The sequence below is a fragment of the Martes martes genome (genome assembly GCF_963455335.1).
Source record: "Martes martes genome assembly, chromosome: 6".
Taxonomy (NCBI): domain Eukaryota; kingdom Metazoa; phylum Chordata; class Mammalia; order Carnivora; family Mustelidae; genus Martes; species Martes martes.
In genome coordinates, this window is record NC_137893.1 from 46,971,140 (window position 1) to 46,993,952 (window position 22,813).

At 33.5% G+C, this 22,813-nt stretch overlaps 1 protein-coding gene across 2 annotated transcripts in view; it reads left to right on the forward strand.

Moving 5' to 3' along the window:
• The window catches only part of IBTK (inhibitor of Bruton tyrosine kinase), a 96,136-nt gene that overhangs the window by 63,588 nt on the left and 9,735 nt on the right, over nt 1–22,813 (forward strand). For both annotated transcript variants that reach the window (XM_080806284.1, XM_080806285.1), the window contains exons 22-26: nt 1,880–2,028; nt 3,574–3,737; nt 5,258–5,350; nt 5,815–5,958; nt 18,516–18,662. In XM_080806284.1, the coding sequence (XP_080662410.1) occupies nt 1,880–2,028; nt 3,574–3,737; nt 5,258–5,350; nt 5,815–5,958; nt 18,516–18,662 (697 nt within the window). The remainder of the gene's footprint in view (nt 1–1,879; nt 2,029–3,573; nt 3,738–5,257; nt 5,351–5,814; nt 5,959–18,515; nt 18,663–22,813) is intronic.

The following is a 22,813-nucleotide window of genomic DNA, read 5'->3' on the forward strand; positions in this document are numbered from 1 at the left end:
GTCTTACAGCTTGACCGACTGAGCCACCCAAGCACCCCATTTGGTTTGCTTTAAGTAGTGATATTATTAGCACATGTGTTAGAATCTTAGCATTTCATAGCTGGAAGAGACATTAATAATGACCTAGTTTATGTTCCTTCCTTTAAACCTGAGGAAACAAACTCAGAAAACTTGAGTGATTTGAGGCAGTGACAGACAGAAATAGAATTTATTTTTTCAATTCCAGTTCTGTGTTCTTTGTGCTGTACTATTTTTGTGGCCAAAGGAGATGATGATATAGAGGTCAAATTTATTTATATTTTTAAGCTTTTATTTATTTGAGAGAGAGAAAGAGTGAGAGAGAGAGCACATGCCAAGGAAAAAGGCAGAGGGAGAAGCAGGCTCCTCACTGAGCAGGGAGCCCCATGTGGGACTCAATCCCAGAGCCCTGGGATCATGACTTGAGCAGAAGGCAGATGCTCAACTGACTGAGCCACCCAGGTGCCCCTTAAAGGTAAAATTTAAACTGGGGACCAAAAAGACTTTTGGAAGTAAATTTATTTTTATTGGTCCTTAACATTAGACAAAAGACATTCTGTGAAAATGTTTTATACTTAAATTAATTGTTGGCCACTTTAAACCTCATCTTTATTCATTAGATTTATTTCTCACTGACCTTTGGGAGCATTTTGGCATTAAATATACTCTCTTTAGAGAAAAATTTGCTGCTGGGGTGCCTGGGTGGCAGAGTTGGTTAAACAACCGTTCTTGGTTTCAGCTCTGGTTATTGATCTTGGGGTCATGAGATCTAGCCTTGTGTCCCGCTCCATGCTCAGTGTGGAGTCTGCTTGGGATTCTCTCTCCCTCTGCCCTCCCTGCTTATGCTCTTGCTCTCATTGAAATGAACAAATAAGTCTTTAAAAAAAAAATTGGTGCTCTTAAAAACGTTTAAAAGATTGCGGGGGTGCTGAATGTTGATTCCAAACTATTTTAGCAGTGACAGCAATGAAAGAGGCATTGTCAAAGTGATTTACTTTAAAGAAAACACACTTATTTGAATGTATGAGAGATATATTTTATTTTGAAGTCATTTGTAAAACTTAGTTACTTGTGGTTATAGCTCATATATGCATTAATGTTTTTTTGCTACCTCATGTAGATTCTACTAAAATTGAAATATGTGGAAATAAACACATGAGCTTAAACAAAAGTTTGTTGTTTCCCCTATTTATATCTGAAATGACTGATGTACGAATGAATACGGATACCAGATATATCAGGGAGACAGGTATTTAGGTTGCCTAGGAGAATTAATGGTATGTACATTTCATAACAACCCTTTTGCTTTAGGTGATAAACTAATTAAAATAGCTTTCAATCCACAGATTTTTTTTTTCCCCCCAGAAGTAAAAATCCTCCAATAGGCCCCAGTTTGCTTCAGCATAGACTCTGCTACTGGGCTAGTCTGTTAACTAGAATAGAAAGGCTACAATGTTCCTCCCACACAGAATGGGGCCAGTACCTCTCTGCATGGGTACAGAGAACTTGGTACAGAGAGATGAGAAAGAGGAAGGTCTGAAGTTTATTAATTCCTTCTTTTTTAGGGAGAAGTTCTGAATCACTTCTTAAAGAAGTGCCTTCCTTCGGTTCATTTCATAATTGCTGTGTAATTGAAATGGCTGAAGCTGTTCTTTAAAGTTTTCTCCATTTCAGTTTTTTACTTTAACTGATTTTTTCATCAGTTAGCTTGAATTGTCAAGATTTGATACAGTGAATATAATATAAATGTTATTAAATCTCTGGATAAATGGAAATTTTTAGCTCTATTTAGTTCCCTGAATGTAATATACATGTTTAATGTATATGTGTTTGAATATTTTTTAAAAATTTTACCTTTCAGGATTATTAAAGTCTGGTAAGACCAATTCTGCAGAATCTCTTCCAGAACTGTTGACATCAGACTCTGAAGGAAGCTATACTGGAGTGGGTAGTCCTAGAGATTTACAGTCCCCTGATTTCACAGCAGGATTTCAGTCAGAAAAACTCGAGGTTTGCTTTAATTTATTAATGTACTGTTTTCTTCAAATTTTAGATCTACAGACAATTTATCTTTAGTTTTTTATTATTTTTTGCTCTAACTTTAAAATACTCTCCTGGCTGGTTTATAAAAAAAATATAATATGTATAGTATTAGTTTTCTCAAATTTGCATTATGTTTCTTGTTTTAAAGATTCTAATGGCAGTTTGAGCCTTTTATGACATTATATTTCTAATCCTCTTTCTGCAATTAAAGTATAATGTTGATGTAAAATATAGCAACACTGTATAGACCTATGGAAGAATATATTTATAGCTAAATTACTTGTCAAAAAAACTGTCAAGGGGCACCTGGGTGGCTCAGTCGGTTAAACTGCTGCCTTCGGCTCAGGTCAATGATCCCAGAGTCCTGGGATCAAGTCCCGCATTGGGCTCCTTGCTCAGCAGGGAGCCTGCTTCTCTCTCCGCCTCTGCCTGCTACTCTGCCTGCTTGTGTGCTCTCTCTCTCTGACAAATAAATAAATAAAATCTTTAAAAAAAAAACCAAAACTGTCAAAACAATTTTGAAAGTGGGCCTAACTTCAAATTCCACATAGTCTCTTTCCTCTATCATGTTGTTAGGAGCAATACAATCTGGAATGGATTTCTCCTATTCTAGTACAACTGACATTATGCTGCAGAATTTTAGTTTGGTTAAGCTCTGGGGATGCCATTTTTTAGATATATCTTAACCTTTTATTCCATAACCGCTAATCTACAGGAAAGGAAAGTGTCTAACTTATTAGATACAGTCATTTTTCTCTAAACCCTAGACCTCCACAGAACTATTAGGACTTTGAGAAATTCATGAGACAATGGAAAATTTACCCATTTTTCTTGGTATTCTAGGCCTCAAGGGTTGGTTTTTGTTTTTTTTTTAACGTGGTTTTTAAAATTTTATTTTTATGTTTTGTGTGTGTGTAGTATAGAAGTTTGGAGGCAATTCATATTAACCTCAAGGTGGTGTAGAAGACAGTTGAGGTTTACAAGGAAGATTAAAGGCATGCTGTCAAGGTCTGGCAATAATCATTTGTCCTGGCAATGGAAATAGCCATTTTAATAACTGAACTACTGTAATGGCAGTTCTTTCAGGGTTTCTTTTGAGCTGTCAATATTATTTAACTTTAATTTTACTCAGAGTGAATTATATGACATTAATATGAAACAAAATGAAAGTTCGGCATAAAAGTCATGGACATTAATTTTAAAGTTATTGATTTATACCTTATTTGGACAACTTCATTAACATTTTTCTTTAATACTAATGTTAGTAGGGATTTAATGTGCAAACTTACTCCCCAAAAATTATTCCCAAAGCTCATGATAATTGGGTTATAGTCACTGATAAGTTTTGAGAATTGGTTAAGGTACTAAACTAGAAGAATGCTGGATGATTATTGTTATATTATGCTTTAATATAATTTAACCAATATTTATTAAGTACCAACTATATGTTAGCTACTATACTAGGTGTCTGCTTTTACTCATTTTTTAAATTTTTCTTTTTTTTATCTCCAGGGAAAAATTAAACCATATGTTAATGGTACACCTCCTACATATTCTAGAGAAGATTTAAAACCATGGGAAAAATCACCAGTACTTAATGTATCTGCTCCACAGACCATTCCAAGTAACAGAATTGATACTACAAGCTCTTTAAGTTGGGTTGCTGGGTCTTTCAGGTAGGATTTTCATTTTGTTGTGTGCCTATTTGAGAAATACTCATTTTTAGTCCAGTGGAAATTTTAATGAAGCACATTTTACAAGTATTAATATAAATTTCTAGTACGCAGAAAATTACCTAAATGCATACAAATTAGTAGGCAGCTAAAATAAGCACTTTTTTCCCCAGACAGAATTTAGTTCCCTTTGTACTATCATTTGTGAAAACTGATAAATACTACATGACACAGAGATATCTATATCTAGATGTATTGATTTAATAGCTGTTTTTTTTATAGTCTTCCTGAATGGGAGTTTTAACTAATATATACTATTTTGTCATTTGTAGGCTTAATTTATCTCTTTTTTTTTAGCACATTAAAGGGTATTTAAGTTCTCACAAAATGTATTGTTATTCAGTTATTTTTCAGAAGACATTCATTTAATATTACACTGTGCTTTGACTTGCCTATATTAAATCCATGTTTTTCTTTTGTTTGGAAAAGTCAGTTTTTTAAATTGGAGTAGATATAATTAGAATGCAGTATTCTTTTGAAGTGTTTATTGAGTTGTGCTTCATCTTTATATTACCTACTATGGTTTATCATAGGCTAAAACTGTTAACTGACTCACAATTATATATTATATAATTATATATATATGACTCACAATTATTTGTATTTATGTAATTATTTTGAAATGTATTGTATTTTACAAAGTTGGAAGACCAGAACTAGACTATTTTATTAAATATGTTTTAAGACTAAATCGCTTGGGGTAATGTCAGCAAAATAGATTGGCTATTTCTTTTTTTTTTTTTTTTTTTTTTAAAGATTTTATTTATTTATTTGACAGAGAGAGATCACAAGTAGACAGAGAGGCAGGCAGAGGGCGGGGGGAGGGGGGAAGCAGGCTCCCTGCTGAGCAGAGAGCCCGATGCGGGACTCGATCCCAGGACCCTGAGATCATGACCTGAGCCGAAGGCAGCGGCTTAACCCACTGAGCCACCCAGGTGCCCCTAGATTGGCTATTTCTAAAGGTCGTAGAATTTTTTTTTTCTCATTATAGTATTAACTCCCTCAGCTGGGTTTCTAATATTATTGAGCACTCCTAAGCTTCACTGTTAAATTTTTTGCAGTTAACATTAGACAGTAGTAAGACTTTTGTTAAAAATAGAATATAATTTGCAAAAAAAAGAAAAGTAGAATACAATTTACAAGTTCTATTCATCTTAAAGGATAAGAATTTATGCATAACTTTGATTATTTCTGCGTGAGTTGGATAAGAATCATTCTATCACTCTATTGCTTGGCTTTTTTTTCTTTTTAAGAGTTTCAGTTAGATTTCAGATGCATTTTAGTTTTATGTATACATAAAAGTAGCTTTCATTCAGAGTATCCCTTTTGAATTTGGCCATAGCTGACAATCGTAATCATCTCATTATCAGTCTTATTTATAGTTTACAGTTTCAGTGAAGTTTGGGGGTTGGACTTTATGGATCAAGAACTGTGTTGTAAAGTACCTTTTATATGTATTTTAGTCCTGTCAGCCCTCCTGTCATGGATCTCAGAACCATCATGCAGATTGAAGAAAGTAGACAAAAATGTGGAGCTACACCAAAGACAAATTTGGGGTTGGTTAAAAAAATCATAAAAAAGGAAAGACTGTGTTGTTTCATAGTTCTGTTCTAAAGAATTGGAAAGACCTACTGGACTTTTTTTGTTTTTCTATATTTGATATTTAACTCACATTATAAGCTCTTTCCTAGGCATTCTTAACATTTCTTAAATATATGCTGTAGATTGAGTTGGATTGATAGTCCAGCTCTTGTGGAATATGGTGTTGATTGTCAAAAATAGGCCTCTAAAATGATCATTGTGGACATTTTTGATGCAAGTGTAATATAAATATGTTAGTAGGAAGGCTCATTTGTAGCTATTATTTGATCATTGATAGCGTAAATTGTTAATGTCTCTGTTGAATCTTGTGGCCATTTTGATCCAATAATAGTAAAATCATATCAGATAAACAGAAAGCAGTATAATTACCTGTAACCTTCATTAAGTAGAAATTAATGCTAATTCATTTAATTTCTAGCAAAGTGATTTCTCATGGAGTTAAACTTTCTCAGAAGCAACGAAAAATGATTGCAATGACTACCAAAGAAAACAATTCAGGAATGAATAGCATGGAAACAGCTTCACCTGCTCCTTTAAAAACTCCAAAACCAGCGAATGCATGGTATGCTTTAAATTCTATTAAAATAAACAGAGATCTGTGCATTAGCTTGCAAGGTAGTTCTTGGCTTCTCAGTCTCTCCCTCCCATCTTTCCAAATATGTCATTCCTTTCTTTGCTTTTAAGTTAAAATTAAACCTTGTGTAGTAATTTTTTTGTTTTGACATTTACATTATGGTTTCCAAAATTTTTTGTACATTTTGTATGAAATTTTTGTACATAGATACAATTTCTTCTTAGTATTCTTTCTTTCTTTCTTGTATTTGAGATAGAGCAAGAGAGAGAGCAGGAGCTGGGGGAGGAGCACAGGGAGAGGGAGAAGCAGGCTCTCCACTGTACAGGGAGCCTGATGTGGGGCTCATTCATACCAGAGCCAAAGGTAGATACTTAAACTACTGAACCACCCAGGTGCCCCACTTCTTGGTATTCTAATTAGTGTGTATAGCTAAAGTAATTTAAGGAAGCAGTTTTATTTTTTTCATTTGTTTTAAGAAACAATATATATCATAGAAAAATTAGATAAACACATTTTTTTTTAACCACCTTAATTTCTTTGTCCTTCTGGATACATGATGAATATCTTTATGTTGTTATAATTAAGGCTTTCATCATCACTTTTAAGCAGGGGTATTTACTTGCTCTAAGTTTACTTCATTAGAGTTTACCTGAAATGGCAGAATTAATAGGAATAATTTCCAAAAAGGTCAGCTAGCAATTTGAGGTATATAAAATAGGTTGTACCTCTTGCTTCCCTTCCAGCCTCCCTTTTCTTTGTAGTTTATATCATTAAAAACTAAAAAGGAATTCTAGAGGGAAAGTATATGGATAGTGTGAAGGGCAAGAGATTCATTGAACTCCCATTTCCTCATAAGGACTGAAGAGGGTCCTGGAGTCTACCCTTTGTTGGAGGGAATCCTTTCTTTGCTTCTTTATTATTTTATTATTATTATTATTATTATTTATTTTTTTTTTTTTTTGAGAGAGAGAGAGAGAGAAAGTGAATGGGGTGGGGAAGCGGGGAAGGGCAGAAGGAGAAAGAGAATCTTAAGCTACAGACTCAGTGCAGAGCCGTACACGGGGCTCAGTGTCATGACCCTGAAATCATGACCTGAGCTGGAATCAAAAGTTGGGTGCATAACCCACTGAGCCACCCAGGTGCACCCCCTTCATTGCTTTTAATGCCACATTTTCCTACTTGTAAGAGAATAGTTTTCCTAATTAAAATGTAAGTTACTTTGAAGAGAGTAGCAGCTCATTGAGTGCTACCAAATGGACTAAATCAATGTCTGTCTGAGCTACTTGGCAGATCTAAAGCATGATCACAGAAAAGAAGGTAAAGAAAGAGGTGGGAAAACCCAAATAAAAAGGAGTAAAATTTGAGAGAACTAGTTTAGTAGAATGTTTTAATTCATCAGTATTTGTTGCATACTTCTATATATGAGACAATATATGGTAGACTGATTTGGTAATTGCCTCCGTAGGGTTTGTGGGAACACTGAGTTGTGTTTTCCCTAGAGAAAAGTATGGAAGAGCCCCCAAAAGTTCTTGGATCAGTTCTCAGGACACTAACTATACTGCAGTTTGAGAGAATGAACTACGCACATGAGGAAGCTTTGGGCTTAGTAATATAGTTTTAACCATGCTATTAATCAGTTTCATTATTTAAGAACAAAAAGTAGAAGAAGATCCTAGGGAAGATGGTTGATTAGGAGGACTAGAAGAAAACCTAGCTGGTAAGCTCTTGGATATCAGTCTGAGCAATATTTTTTAAAGATTTATTTGAGAAAGAATGTGTGTGCACAAGTCAGGGGAGGTGCAAAGGGACAGGGAGAGAATCTTAAGCAGACTCTGCTGTGCTGAGCAGAGAGCCTGACATGGGGCTCAATCTTAGGACCCTGAGATTATGACCTGAGCTGAAACCAAGAGTCGATGCTCAACCAACTGAGCCACCCAGGTACCCCTGAGTAACATATTTTTTTAATTGCCTCCTCTGACAAGGGCATCAAAAGCAAAAATAAACAAATGAGACTACATTAAACCAATAAGCCTTTGCAGAGTAAAGAAAACCAACAAAACGCAAAGGCAGCCTATTAACTGGGAAAAGATATTTGCAAATGATGTGATTGATAAGGATTTAATATCCAAATTATATAAAGAACTCCTGTAACTCAATATCAAAACAAAAAAACCCAACCAAATTTAAAAAAATGGTCTGAGGACCTGAATATACATTTTTCCGAAGAAAACCTAGAGATAGCCAACAGACACGTGAAGAGATGTTCAACATTACTAATCATCTAAGAAATGCAAATCAAAACCACAATGAGCTATCACCATACACTTGTCAGAATAGCGGTTGTCAAAAAGACAGTAACAAGTGCTGGTGAGGCTATAGAGGAAAAGGAATTTGTTGCTGGAATGAAAATGGTGCAGCCATTATGAAAAACGGTATGGAGGCTTTTTACAAAATTAGAAAGAGAGCTACCATATGATCCTGCAATTCCACTTCTTGTATTTATATGGAGAAAATGAAACACTAATTTGAAAAGATAAATACAGAATCCTGTGTTCATTGCAGCGTTATTTATAATAGCCAGGTTATGGATACAACTAAGTACCATTGATGGATGAAAGGATAAAGATGTGGTATATATACATAAAGTGGAGTAGGAGCCATTAAAAAGAATGAAATCTTAAAAAAAAAAAAAAAGTAAAAGAAGAGAATGAAAATTTGCCATTTGTGTAACATTAATGGATCTAGAAGGTATTATGCTAGGTGAAATAAGGAAGAGAAAGATAGATACTATGTGATTTTCCTTATATGTAGAATCTAAAAAACAAATGAACAAAACAGAAACAGACTCATACATACAAAGAACAGTCTGGTGGTTACCAGCTGAGAGAAGGGGAAGAGGATTAAACAGTCAAAATAACACACTTCTGGTCATAAAATAAGTAAGACACGTAGATACAATGTGTAGCATAGGGAATATAGTTAATAATGCGTAACTACTTTGGTGACAGATGGTGGATTTATGGTCGGTGATCACAATGTGTATAAATGTTGAAACACTATGTTGACTACCTGAAACTAATTAATATATGTCAGCTATACTTTAATAAAATTAAAAAATATAAACCAATCAATAGCAGTTTTATGTATCTTAGGATACCCAATAAATTTAATTATAATTTTATTCTGAATTATCAAAGTGAGTTATAAAATTAATCATTTATGTCCTTATGACTTCTTAAGACTATTTTTGGTATCTGAAGTATCTTTTAAAGTTCACTTCTGCTAAATTCTTTTGAATATATATACTTCTTTCATTTGTACTCATTAAACAGTGGCTGAGGTAACTTGATAAAATATATGTGTGTAAGTTATATGTGCCAGTATGTACATAAAAATAATTATATATGGGTGTCTGTGTGGCTTAGTCAGTTGAGCGTCTGCCCAGGTCATGATCTTGAAGTCCTGAGATCTGAGCCCTGCATTGGGCTCCCTGCTCAGTGGAGAGTCTGCTTATCCCTCTGCCTGCTGCTCCCCCAGCTTGTGCTCTCTGTCTCTCATGCTCCATCTCAAATAAATAGAACTTTAAAAAAAAATTGTATACATATAAAATAAGGATATAAAACATATATATATATATATACACTGGTTATGGACATTTTATAAGTTAATGGCACAAATCAAGGTATTTTTTTAGTAATCTTAAAAATGTTTAAATAAAATGATGTTTAGAATTCATGAATTTTGACCCATATTTGGTCTGAATGGAAAAAATTATTTGATTCTTGAATACTTTTTTTTTTGAGAATATATTTTATTTTTTATTTAAATTCAATTAATTAACATATAATTGATTAATTGATTTCGGAATAGAGATCAGTGAGTTATCAGCCTTATATAATTCTCAGAGCTCATTACATCATGTGCCATCCTGAATGTCCATCACCCAGTTACCCTATACCCCAATCCCTCCCCTCTAGCAACCCTGTTTGTTTTGTTTTTTTTTAAATTTTTTAATTTCTTTTCAGCGTAACAGTATTCATTGTTTTTTTCACCACACCCAGTGCTCCATGCAATCTGTGCCCTCCCTAATACCCACCACCTGGTTCCCCCAACCTCCCACCCCCCGCCCCTTCAAAACCCTCAGGTTGTTTTTCAGAGTCCATAGTCTCTCATGGTTCACCTCCCCTTCCAATTTCCCTCAACTCCCTTCTCCTCTCCATCTACCCTTGTCCTCTATATTATTTGTTATGCTCCACAAATAAGTGAAACCATATGATACTTTTTACACATAGGGCATAAATACATACAGTATATGCTTGAAGAAATTAAAAAATGGAATAAGTTTGCTTTCCTGGAAATATCCCATGTAAATGTTGGTCTAAAGAAAGTTGGTAGAATTTAAACTTTACTATACTGTGAATAAATTATAAAATTAAAATTAGCATTTTAATGTGATTTACAAATGGTGTATATAGAGAGTATATTCAATACTGCAGTGATACAAGTTTTTAAAGATATTTCTCAAAGGTGCATCTTCATCATCCTGTAGAATCCTCTAACCCAACTTTATTTTTGTATAAGATGTTTTTATGCTGTATTTATCTTAATATTAAGGTTAAGATACAGTTCATTAGCAAATCACAAATTAGTCCTGTAAATCTGCTTCTGATTGTGGGAGTGATTTTCACTAGTTTGTTCACAGATTCACTCATTTAGTTTATATGTCTGATAATATATAGTTGTACTCCTGCTGTCTACGGTTAGGTGTGGTAATATGTATTAAAGATAACTGGTTCTTGCATTAGAATGAAGTTCTGATCAGTTGAACTTAAATCTAATGTGAAAACACCAAGTGTAGGGGCATCTGGGTGGCTCAGTGGGTTAAAGCCTCTGCCTTCAGCTCAGGTCATGATCCCAGGGTGCTGGGATCGAGCCCCACATCGGGCTCTCTGCTCACCAGGGAGCCTGCCTCCCCCTCTCTCTCTCTGCCTGCCTCTCTGCCTACTTGTGATCTCTGTCTGTCAAATAAATAAATAAAATCTTTAAAAAAAAAAAAAAAGAAAACACCAAGTATATATGAGAGTTGGCCACTTTTATCACCTGTTTTACTTAGAGAAATAATACATTTCTTACCAGTTATCCTGAGTGAAAGAATGCATAATCTTTGTGGCCTGTCTTGATGTATGAATATAAATTCTTCTAAATTCCATGTAGAGGTAACCTATAAATTATAAATTAATTCAATTATTTAACTTTTAGAGCTAAAAATTTTGTTTATTAAAGCTAAAATTTCAGGGCTGCTTTAGCTGAGAAATAAAATCTCAATTTTTTATGTGGTTACAAATGTCTACAAATTCTTCTTCATAAAGCTATTGTGGTTGCTAAGATGGAAAATAGCCAGAGCCTGAGTTAAGAAAGCAGAATCATGGGAAATCAGACACTATATCAAATTATGGCATGATCAGTAGAAAGAATAGTAGAACTCATTTATAGAAATCTAGTAAGTTATTCTATAGATAATGACTGCATGATTAATGAACATTTGAGTTTAAGGTATTTTATAAGGACTGTTACTTACATGTATTCCTAAGGAGATACTACCAGTAGCTTTTTTAAAAAAGTTTTGAAAGTTTTTTTTTAAAGTATGTATCATCTACCACATATAGGAGTCCCTAAATTACCCCTAGGATGAATCTGACAACTTGTGCTTTATAGATCATTGTGAAATTTCTGTATTTAGAAACATGAATACTTAAGAGACATTGAATGGATTCTCAGTCAAGAACATTGGCCAGCAGTGTTCCCAAATTGCTAATGTTATACTGTACACCATAGTTACCTTGTTTGCTAATAGAAATCTTTAGGTATGTGTGCTTTGGGAGGAGGAAGGAGTTGTTAAGGAAATGGGGAATGATTCTTTTGTATATGTGTTCAGCTTTTTATGTTTTATGTATGTATGTGTTTAGGGAAAAATTTCATTTCCTTTTGAACAAATATTTTTAGCATGAATACCTAGGTAGGTCATGTTTCTCTGATGTGATTTAAGGTTTTACTTAGAGCAAATGACTTTTATATGTGGACACAGTATATACGGTGATTAACCTAGGGTTCTGGAGCGAGCCTTGTTTGAGTTTAAATATGGATCTGTTATTTGGTAGCAAAATAAACTTAGATCGGTTTTTTAATCTTTCTTTGTCTTACTTACGTTGTCCATAAATAGAGCTAAAAACAGTACTGATTTCACAGGGGTATTTAGAAGCTAAACTGAGTTAAAGTAGGAAACATTTAGCATAGCACCTTCAACATTGTCTAATCAAATATATAAATGTTAGCTATTTGTACTTTTAATAAATTATAACTTGATTTGTCATATGGCCACGTGATTAACTGATTTCCTTAACATGTATTAAGTTTTTGGTGAACTTTTCTTTTTTCTTAGAAAAATCTTAACGTGAGATGTTTTGTATTGATCTAATCTTTACTGAGCAATTTGGTAAAAGTTTACTGAGAAATTTGGTAAAAAGTTACTGTTTTGTTACATAGGATGCTTAGCTCATATGATAAAACAGTGTGAATCATCAGTATCTTCTTACTATTTGTGTTATCTTTGGCACTTCATAAGAAGTGTTGCCTTGATTTCTTACTGAAGGCAGTGGTAGAGTAGATAAAGGAGGAGTTCTCTCATCATTAAGAACTGGATTTGGATCCCAATTTTGCCTTCTCTCTGGTGATCCTTGAACTTTAGCTTCACTCCTCTTTGAAACACAGGATATGATAAAAATACTTGTCTTTTAGGATTGTTATTGGAAGAATTAAATGACGTGATGCATGTTAAAGTGTTTTGCAAATATGGTTTGGTAATTAGATCAGAGTTAGGTACAAATGAGCTATTCATACAAAATACAGGATTTTAGAAGGCCTTTGTCTTTTATGGGCTATCTCAAATAATTTATGAACTTAATCTAGTTATGGGACTTTATGATTTCTTGCCAGGATGAATTTAACTTTTTCGGGAATTAATCCAGTGATCATTTGTGTCCACTTAGTAACATGACCACTTTGTTCTCTGAGTAAAGAAAATACAAAAAAAAAATTAAAGTTAGGCATGGAAATTGTTTACATTATTATTGCTTATAATTTTGACTCTAATGTTAAGGATTCTGAAAATGATGCTAAGGATATGATGTAGATCTAGTGTATTAAATAACTAATAGCTAAAGGTTATCTTTTAAAAGTTATTTTTCTGAGACTTTAGAAAGAAAGAGATACTAAGCCTATTATAACTGATTATATGTCTTCATGTCAAAACTTCTTTGTTCTCATTGTCTCCTTTTTTAGATCACAGTAAGTTTTGTTAAATGCTCTGAAAATCATGGATAGTAAGACTTAACATTGCATTTCTCTGTATCAGCTACTGGTTTAAGTATTTTTTTTTAATAAATTAACAATTTGATCCTCATAACAACCATTATGATGATGGAGATGGTATTAGTAACCTCACGTTATTGATGAGGAAACAAAAAAGTTAACTTCCCAAGGTCAGAGCTAAAATTTGAACCCAGTCAGCCTAGCAACAGAGCTTATATGCCTAACTCTATTATCATGCAAATTGTTTTTGCATTGATTGTAAAATACAGCACTGATTGTTGAATTAAGAGATTGATATTATAAAAATCTGAGTAGCAAATCTTTGAAAGCTAAATTAGTCTGTATAGATTTTTAATTTTTGGCCTGTTTTTTGGTACTATTCTAAAATACATTTCACTTTCAACTAATTATCAAAGTATTACATCTCTGTGGGTGTGATTCATTTTGTGTATTTAGATCAACCTAATTTTTATTTCCTCTATTTTTTCAATGTAAAATTAGGTTTGCATTTTAAGTAACTTTTTATTCAAACAATATACCCTTAGAAGTACAGTTATCATAAGTGTATAGGTTGAATTTTCACAAACTGAACACATCCTGTGCAACCAGCACTCAAATCAAGAAGTAACATTACCACCATCTTCTGAGTCCCCTCCTGCCACCTTTCTACATCCCTTCCCCCTGCACAACTCACTATCTTTTTTATCATCCACTATCCTAACTTCTCTTTCCATAGATTTTTCTTTTAATGCATACCAATAGAATTATGTCTGGCTTCCTTTGTTCAACATATTTATGAAACTCATTCATATTTTGATGAGTACTAATTTCCACCGTGTAAATATACCGCAACTTACTTACTCATTCAGATTTTGTTTGCATTTGAATATCTTCTTATTTTACTATTAGGATTAGTGTTGCTATAGATGTTCTAGTTCCTGTCTTTGTTGAAGTACTTTTGCATTTCTTTTGGGTATATAACTAGGAATAACTGGATCATAGGATATGCATATATTCATTTTTAGTGGCTATCACAGAACAGTCTCATCAATGATATATGAGTTGTGCTTTCTCCACCTCTTTACCAAAACTTGGCATTTTTTAGCTTTATTTTAGTCATTTGGGAAGGAGTTCAGAATTCTTTTTCTATTTTTTTTAAAGTAACTTTATCAAGGAATAATTTACATGTAGTAAATGCACTAATTTTGTATATAGGAGTTTTGACAAATGTATGATCTGTGTATTTACCACCCCAATGAAAATAAAAAGAAATATTTCCATCATTCTAGTACCTTTTCTCAGTCTCTACCTATGCCATCATTGATGAAATTTGTCACTATAACTTAGTTTTTGCCTGCTCTCAAACTTTATATAAATGGCATATAAGTACAGTTATGTTCTGTATTATGTCTGGCTTTCTGTCATTCAGTTTAAAGTTTTGGAGCTTCATCCATGTCGTTGCATTTATCTGTAATTTCTTCCTTTTTTGTTGAGAAATATTGGGTTTCCAGTATATTTTTATGAAAAAAAGTGGTTATTTATGTATAACTCGTAATAGACATGTTTTTATTTCTCTTGGGTAAATAGGAGTGGAATTGCTGGATCATATGTTAAGTGAATGTTAGACTTTATAAGAAAAGCACTAAACAATGTTCCACAACGTTCATGTTTTATATTCTGCCAGCAGTGAGTCAGAGTTCCTGTTGTTACATATCCTTTCCAATACTTGGTACCCTTAATCCTTTTCATTTTAGCTACTAATAAGTGTGGTTTATTTCACATTTCTTGAGGGCTTATTGGCCATTTTCATATCTTTGGGATACATATTCAGATCTTTGCCTTTTGTTGGTCATATTTTGGATCATAGGCCTTTTCTATAAGATTTTTCTACTTTATCCTGTTAATGTATGTTTTATATTGATTTTAACTGTTAACACCTACTTTGCATTTCTTGGAAAAAACCTCACTTAGTCATTGTTTATTATCTTTTTAATAAATTGCTGAGCATTACCCTTATCCCAGGATAAGTTTTCTTCAGAAAGTTCTCTTTTATCCTGGCAGCCTCCTCCATACCAGTGTCAACCACTCTCGTGATTTTTCTTCTTGGACCACAGATTAGTTTCAAATCTTATAGAACTTTATATTATGAGAGTGAAACATAATGTACTTTTTTCTCTCTGGCTTCTTTCATTCAGCATGTTTTTCAGTTTCATCTGGCTTGTGTATACCAATGATTTATTCCTTTTTATTATTCAGTAGTCTTCCAAGGTATGAGTATACAATTTGTGTTTATTCTTGTTGAATAGTTTTTGGCAATTATGAATAAAGCTGCTGTTAACATTCTTGTTTGGGCCTTTTTACAGGCATATATTTTAATTTCTCTTGGATGAATACTAGAGACAATTGTTAGATTATACAGAAGATGTATGTTTACTTATTAAGAAACTGCCAGATCTTTTCCCATAGGATTAGTACCATTTTATCTTCCCACCAGCAAGAGCATTGGTTATTTTATATTCTTACCAACATGTGGTATTGTCAATTAATTTTACCCATTCTGGTGGGTGTGCAGCAGTCTCTCATTGTGGTTTTGTGTTTCCCTGATGAATAATGAGGACTGTTTTATGTGCTTATTGGTCATTAGCATATCTTTGTTTGTGAAGTGCCTAGTCGAATTGTTTTTGCTTGCTTTTTGAAATTGCCTTGTCTTTTATTACTTGTTTTTTAGTTCTGAGTTCTTAGGAGTACTTAAAAAAAAAAAAAAAGATTGTATTTATTTATTTGAGAGAGAGAGAGAATAAGCACTGGGGAGAGGGATAAACAGGCTCCCCACTGAGCTGGGAGTCCCATGCAGGGCTCAATCCCAGGACCCTGGGACCATGACCTGACCCAAAGGCAGATGCTTAACTAACTGAGCCACCCAGGCACCCCTCTAGGAGTTCTTTCTTTTTACAGTACAGATACAAGCCATTTGTCAACTATGTGTTTTGCAGATTCTTTTTTCTTTTTTCTTTCCCTTTTTCTAAAAAAATTATTTTATTTTCTATTTTCTTAATGTCTTGTGATCAGAAATTTTAATTTTGGTTAAGTCTGATTCACCATTTCTTTATTTGGTGTTTATTCCTGTATAAGTCCTAGAAACCTTTGCCTACTACCAAGTTATGAAGATAGTGTTTTGTTTTCTTCTAGGATATTTAGCTTTTACATTAGGTCTGTGATCCACCTTGAATTAATTTTGGGATATGGTGTGAGATAAAAGTAAAGGTGTTTTTCTTCTATCAACCATTTATTATAGATAAAATACTTTTACCACTGAATTGTTTGGGAATTTAATTAAGAAATTGAAATGATCTATATTTGAGCTCACTATTCTTTTCCACTGATCTGTTTGTTAATCCTTATGTCCGTACCCCTCTGTCTTGATTACTCTGACTTGTTCTGTATTCTTCCAACCTTGTATTTCTTTAAGAATACTTTGGCTAATTTAGGTTTTTTATATTCCCATATAAATTTTAGAATCAACTTGTTAATTTCTACAATTAAAAAAACTGGTGGGATTAATTCAGTTTTTAAAATAGAGATAGGTCTATATATATTTTTATTTCATATTTTTGTTACCTTTGGTAAATAATTTTTTTAAAGATTTATTTATTTCAGAGAGAAAGTGCCTGAGGGGGAGGGGCAGAGAGAGAGGGGAAGCAGACTGTACTAAGCACAGGGCTTTACCCCATAACTCCAGAGATCATGCCCTGAGCTGAAATCGGATGCTTAACCAACTGAGCCACCCAGGCACCCTAATAAATTGTTTTTTATCAGGGCACCTGGGTGGCTCAGTGGGTTAAAGCCTCTGCCTTTGGCTCAGGGCATGATCCCAGGGTCCTGGGATCGAGCCCCGCATCGGGCTCTCTGCTCAGCAGGGAGCCTGCTTCCTCCCCTCTCTCTGCCTGCCTCTCTGCCTACTTGTGATCTCTGTCTGTCAAATAAATAAAATCTTTAAAGAAAATTGTTTTTTATCAAATGTATTTAATAAAGTAAATATAAATACTTATAATCTTTATTTTTTTAATTCCAGTGGTATCTTATATTAATTAGATAACCCTAACTAATGTATTATTTAGATAATCCTTAGATTATCCCTAAACAATGGCTTAAAACAATTTATTGTCTTATAGTTCCTTTAGGTCAGGCTTCACTGAGTAATTGCTTATGGGTGTCCCTGGCTCAAGTATCCCACACTGCTGTAATCAAGGTTTAGCCAGGACTATCGTCATTTCTGATCCTAACTTGGAGAGGATCCTTGTCCAGGTTCACTCAGATGGGTATAGAATACTGGATTGATAGTATTTTTTCCTAGCTTTCATCAAATTAAAGATGTTGTTCCATTGTCTTTTGGCTTTCCTTGTTTCTAATAAGCTAAGAGTTTTCATACTGTGTTATATTTCTTTCAAGATTTTCTTTTGATCTTTGGTTTTTAGCAGCTTGCTTATTACATGTCTAAGTATGGTTTTCTTTAGATTGATCTTCTTTGGAGTTTGCTAAATTCTTGAATCTTTACATCTTCCACCAGATTTGGGAAATCCTTGGCTATTGTTTCATTAAATATTTTTGTCTGCCATATTTCTAACTTCTCCTTCTGGTGCTCCCAGTTACGCTTATGGTAGACCTATTGATATTATCTGATGAGTCCCCATGGCGTAATTTTTCTTCATTTTTTTCTTCCCTTTGTTTAGTTTTAAAAATTTCTGTTGATTTATCTTCAGTTTTACTGATTCTTTTCGAATTGGCTATTACATCCATCCAGTAAATTTTGTTTTTTAAATATTGTATTAAAAGTTCTTGAATTTCTGTGTTGTTCTTTCTTTTCCCTGAGCTTATTCTTCAGTTTATTCTGAGCATTTTTTATTGCTGCCTGAGACATAGTTATAACACTTGTTTTTAATATTATTGCTAATTTCAGCATCTGGGTTATCTTCAGTGTTGGTCTCCATTGTTTTTTATTACATCATTTTGATTAGTTCACAACTGACAACAAGAATCTAACATCACATTAAAAACTAATTTATATATCATCACTGTGAAATCTTTATATACATTCTCTCCCTTTTCTCCTGGTGATTTCTAACAATGACCTTTTAAAAAAATGGATGTTTTAACATGATTTCTGTTCTTTTTTGCAGGGCATCTTCTCTGCATTCAATTTCATCCAAGTCATTCCGGGATTTCTTAGAAGAAAAAAAATCTATTACTGGCCATAGTTCAGGAAATCATGTCAAAAAAGTTTGTTTTAAAGGAATAGAAAATTCCCAGGCTCCAAAAGTTGAAAGGTAATAAGTTAAAAATTTTTTACCTTAAAAAATTCTGTGGTGGTTTTACATTCTGAAATAATCTTTAAAAGTTTATCAGGCAGAGTTTTACACATTCTTTTACATTCAAATTTAACATGTCTACTTTTTTGAAGCTTTATTTTGGTATAATTTTCTTACAGTAAACTGTATATACCTTAAGTGTACAGTTTGATGTTTTGGCATATGTATGCATTTGTGAAACCATTACCAGCTATATCTAAGACAATGATGATACAAACCATCATTCTCAGAACTTTCCTCATGCCCCTTGGTGATCTCTTTCTCCCTTCCTCATTTTGCTCTCTATGCAGCTGCTAATCCTCTTGTGTCAGTAGAGACTCTGTTGTATATTCTAGTTTTATACCTGTAGGATCACATAATCTGTACTTTTAAAAATTCTCTTTTACTCAGTATATAGTTTTTGATTCATCCAAGTTGCTATGTGTATCATTAGTTCATTCCATTTTATTACTGAGTAGTATTTCATTGTCATAAAGCAACCTATATATCTGCATCTGTTGATGGACCTTTGGGTGTTTCCAGTTCTTTCTCTAGTTATTTTTTATACTAGTTTTTAAAGTTCAGTGTATTTTAAAAGATGTTTCATATTTAATTTATTTATTCTTTTAAAAAAGATTTTATTTATTTACTTGACAGAGAGAGATCACAAGTAGGCAGAGAGGCAGGCAGAGAGAGAGAGGGAAGCAGGCTTCCTGCTGAGCAGAGTCCGATGCGGGGCTCAATCCCCGTATCTTAAGATCATGACCTGAGCTGAAGGCAGAGGCTTAACCCACTGAGCCACCCAGGCGCCCCTAAAAGATGTTTCATATTTTAAATGACTACATGGAAAATGAAAATCTAATCATAATTTAAAAAGCAATTTTCTAATAAAAATAGCTTTCCTGCCATGGTATGTAAATTCTCTTAGTCATTGTACAAAAAAGAACATTCTTGGAGCATTAGATAGTCCAGTGTTGGAAGAAGAACCGTGTTTCAAGTTGGTTGACTAAATGGAATTTTTTTTTCTTCTTTCTGCTAATATGACGTCTCCCAAAGATATTAATCCTTGAAGTATTTTAGATAAAACAAAAATGTAATTAAAAATGTCATACTGTGACCAGATTAATATTTTACATAATGCTAAAGCTTTTTTTTTTTTTTTTTTCAAGATTCCATTTATTCATTTGACAGAGAGAGAGAGAGAGAGATCACAAGCAGGCAGAGAGGCAGGCAGAGAGAGAAGGGGAAGCAGGCTCTCCGCTGAGCAGAGAGCCCGATATGGGGCTCCATCCCAGGACCCTGAGACCATGACCTGAGCTGAAAGCAGAGGCTTTAACCTGAGCCACCCAGGTGCCCCTGATAAAGCTTTTTAAACACTATTTGTTAGGCCTTTTTCCTTTAAGCCATTTTTAGTGTGAAATCTTATGTCTAATTCCAGTATTATCAAATAGGTTAATATAAATTTCTCTGATTGAATTAATAAGAGGGGTCTGGGAACAATACTTTAGTTCAGCCTTACCATATCTGCCTTGTAAGCAACTCCGGAGGAACTGTCAAAGTCTTCTGACAACATTGGAAATTTCTGGTTTAGATTAACTCTTTAAACATTTTCGTTGTTGATATTGTGACTGCCTGCCTTATTATAATGTACATTTGGGACCAAAGATCTTGAGACATTTACTTAAACGATAAGGAAAATCAGAGATCAGAAAGAATCTGAAGAAATCATTTTGTCTATCTCCCTATGTTTATGAAACCTTTTATTAGTGGAACACTACAAAAATCTTAAATGTAATTCTAACATACAAAATAGATAAACTTTTTATATGTTTACTTATGAAAAAGTGAGAATATTAAGGCTGGTTTGTTAGGGTCATAAATACAGAATTGGTTGTGATTTAAGACATTTGTAGTTTTAAAGTTGACAAGTATTTAGAGTTACAGTGATAAAATTAATTTAGCCCCTGCCTGTAGAGAACACACAGTCCAAAAGAGAAGAGAAACCTTACACTTGTAATTAAGTGTATAAAATATAATGAAAAATTGTATCAACCTCAACTTTTATTTCAGCATTTAATTGTCTAATATTAAGAAAATTCTGACTGAAATTTATAAATGATTTAAGATTCTCTAAGAGCATACTTCATTTAAACAGAGATGGCAGAAGAAATTTTCTACTTGAATTGGTATAGAAATGAATTAACCTGGCAACAGAAGTTAACATGTCAGTGATCTTTAATGTATTAAAAGTATTTGGGGAAAAAAAAAGATTTGAGTACATATTATTTTATTAGTCTCAAAATGTATTTCAGAAAAATACTAACAAAGTTTGGTGAACATTTTATGATACACTGAAAATGACTGAACTAAACAATGTAAAGCTATTCAGTATTTTGTAAGTTGTATTCTTTTTTTTTTTTTTTAAGATTTTATTTATTTATTTGACAGATAGAGATCACAAGTAGGCAGAGAGGCAGGCAGAGAGAGAGAGGGGGAAGCAGGCTCCCCGCTGAGCAGAGAGCCTGATGCGGGGCTCAATCCCAGGACCCTGGGATCATGACCTGAGCCGAAGGAAGAGGCTTTAACCCACTGAGCCACCCAGGCGCCCCTGTAAGTTGTATTCTTAAAAGATGTTGAGTGAGGGGCATTTTATTCCATTCCTAAATGACAGGTAGGCTTTTAAGTGTTATTAAATTCTCAGAGTAAAAATGTTTATTTTCAACTACATTTGAGTGCCACTGTACCCATACACTTGGATTTATGTTTATATATTTATTTCATAAATGTGTCTATTAGGTACATAATTCTAAACAAATGTTTTAAAAAGTCATTATTTGTATATCTCATTACATATTTTGATTCCAAAATTTTTTAGAATTTTTTTAAAAAATTGGTTGTTACACTCTGTAATGATCCTGCATCTATCACAACATTTTTAAAAATTGAATACAGTATAGTCTTTTTATTGATATAAGAGAAACATAAGATTACTACTGGTTTTTGTAAGTTGTGTGATGAGTGGTGTAGACCAGGCATTTAAATAGAAGACATGTAACTTCCCTATTTTCTTACTGTGAAACACATTAAGTCTGCCTCTATTTTTATTCATTTTTTTCCCTTATTTTGCACTCAAAGAGTTATTTTTCCTATCTGTGGTTAATATTTGTACCTGTGCTTGTATCTTCACTCCTTTCCACTTTAAAAGCCTTAAGCTGTTAATTATCCCTCTCTTTTCTTGTGGATATTCAGCTTTGACCTTTTAGATAGATACCTCCCTCTGGTTGTATATATGCTTATTAGATCTCTCTCATGTGGGCTGGATGAGGTAATGAATCCCTCAGTCACCCCCCACACTTTCTTCTAACAGTTGTCCTATCATTACCAATCCCCTAATCCTTTCACAGCCAGATTTCTCAAAAGAGCTGTCAGCTCCCAATCACTTCTTAATCCAGCCTGGCTTCCAGTCCCATTACTAAACTGAAACAGTTCAGATTAAGTTCAGCAGTGACCTCCATATTGCCAAAAACATGAACTTTTTATATGACTCATTCTACTTGAAGTTCAATTACAGGTCATATTCTCATTTCATTCTCATTCTTTCTATAGCATTTCATGAGCTTCTATTTTCAGTTATCAGCTATACACTAAAGACTCAAAAATCATATTGCCTACCCACAACTATCATCTGAGCTTCAGACTTACTCAGGTTTCTTCTTCATAACTCCATCCTACTTGGATGTTCAGAAATATTTTAACTTTGTCTAAAGCCTGTGTTTTCCTCAAATGCCTTTTCATAAAATCAAACAAAATTACAAAGCAGCCCATTCTCCCTGATTTTTCTTCCAAAATTCTTCCTGATTTACCCAAAGAAAACAAAAACATGAATTCAAAAAGTTACATGCACCTCTGTATTTATTGCATTTTTTTTTTACAATAGCCAAGATATGGAAGCAACCTAAGTGTCCATCAATAGATAAATGGATAGAGAAGATTGTGTGTGTGTGTGTGTGTGAGTGTGATGGAATATTACTTAGTCATAAGAATTCAGATCTTGTCATTTGTGAGAGTGTGGATGGACCTAGAGGGTACTATGCTAAACGAAATAAGTCAGACAGAGAAAGACAAATACC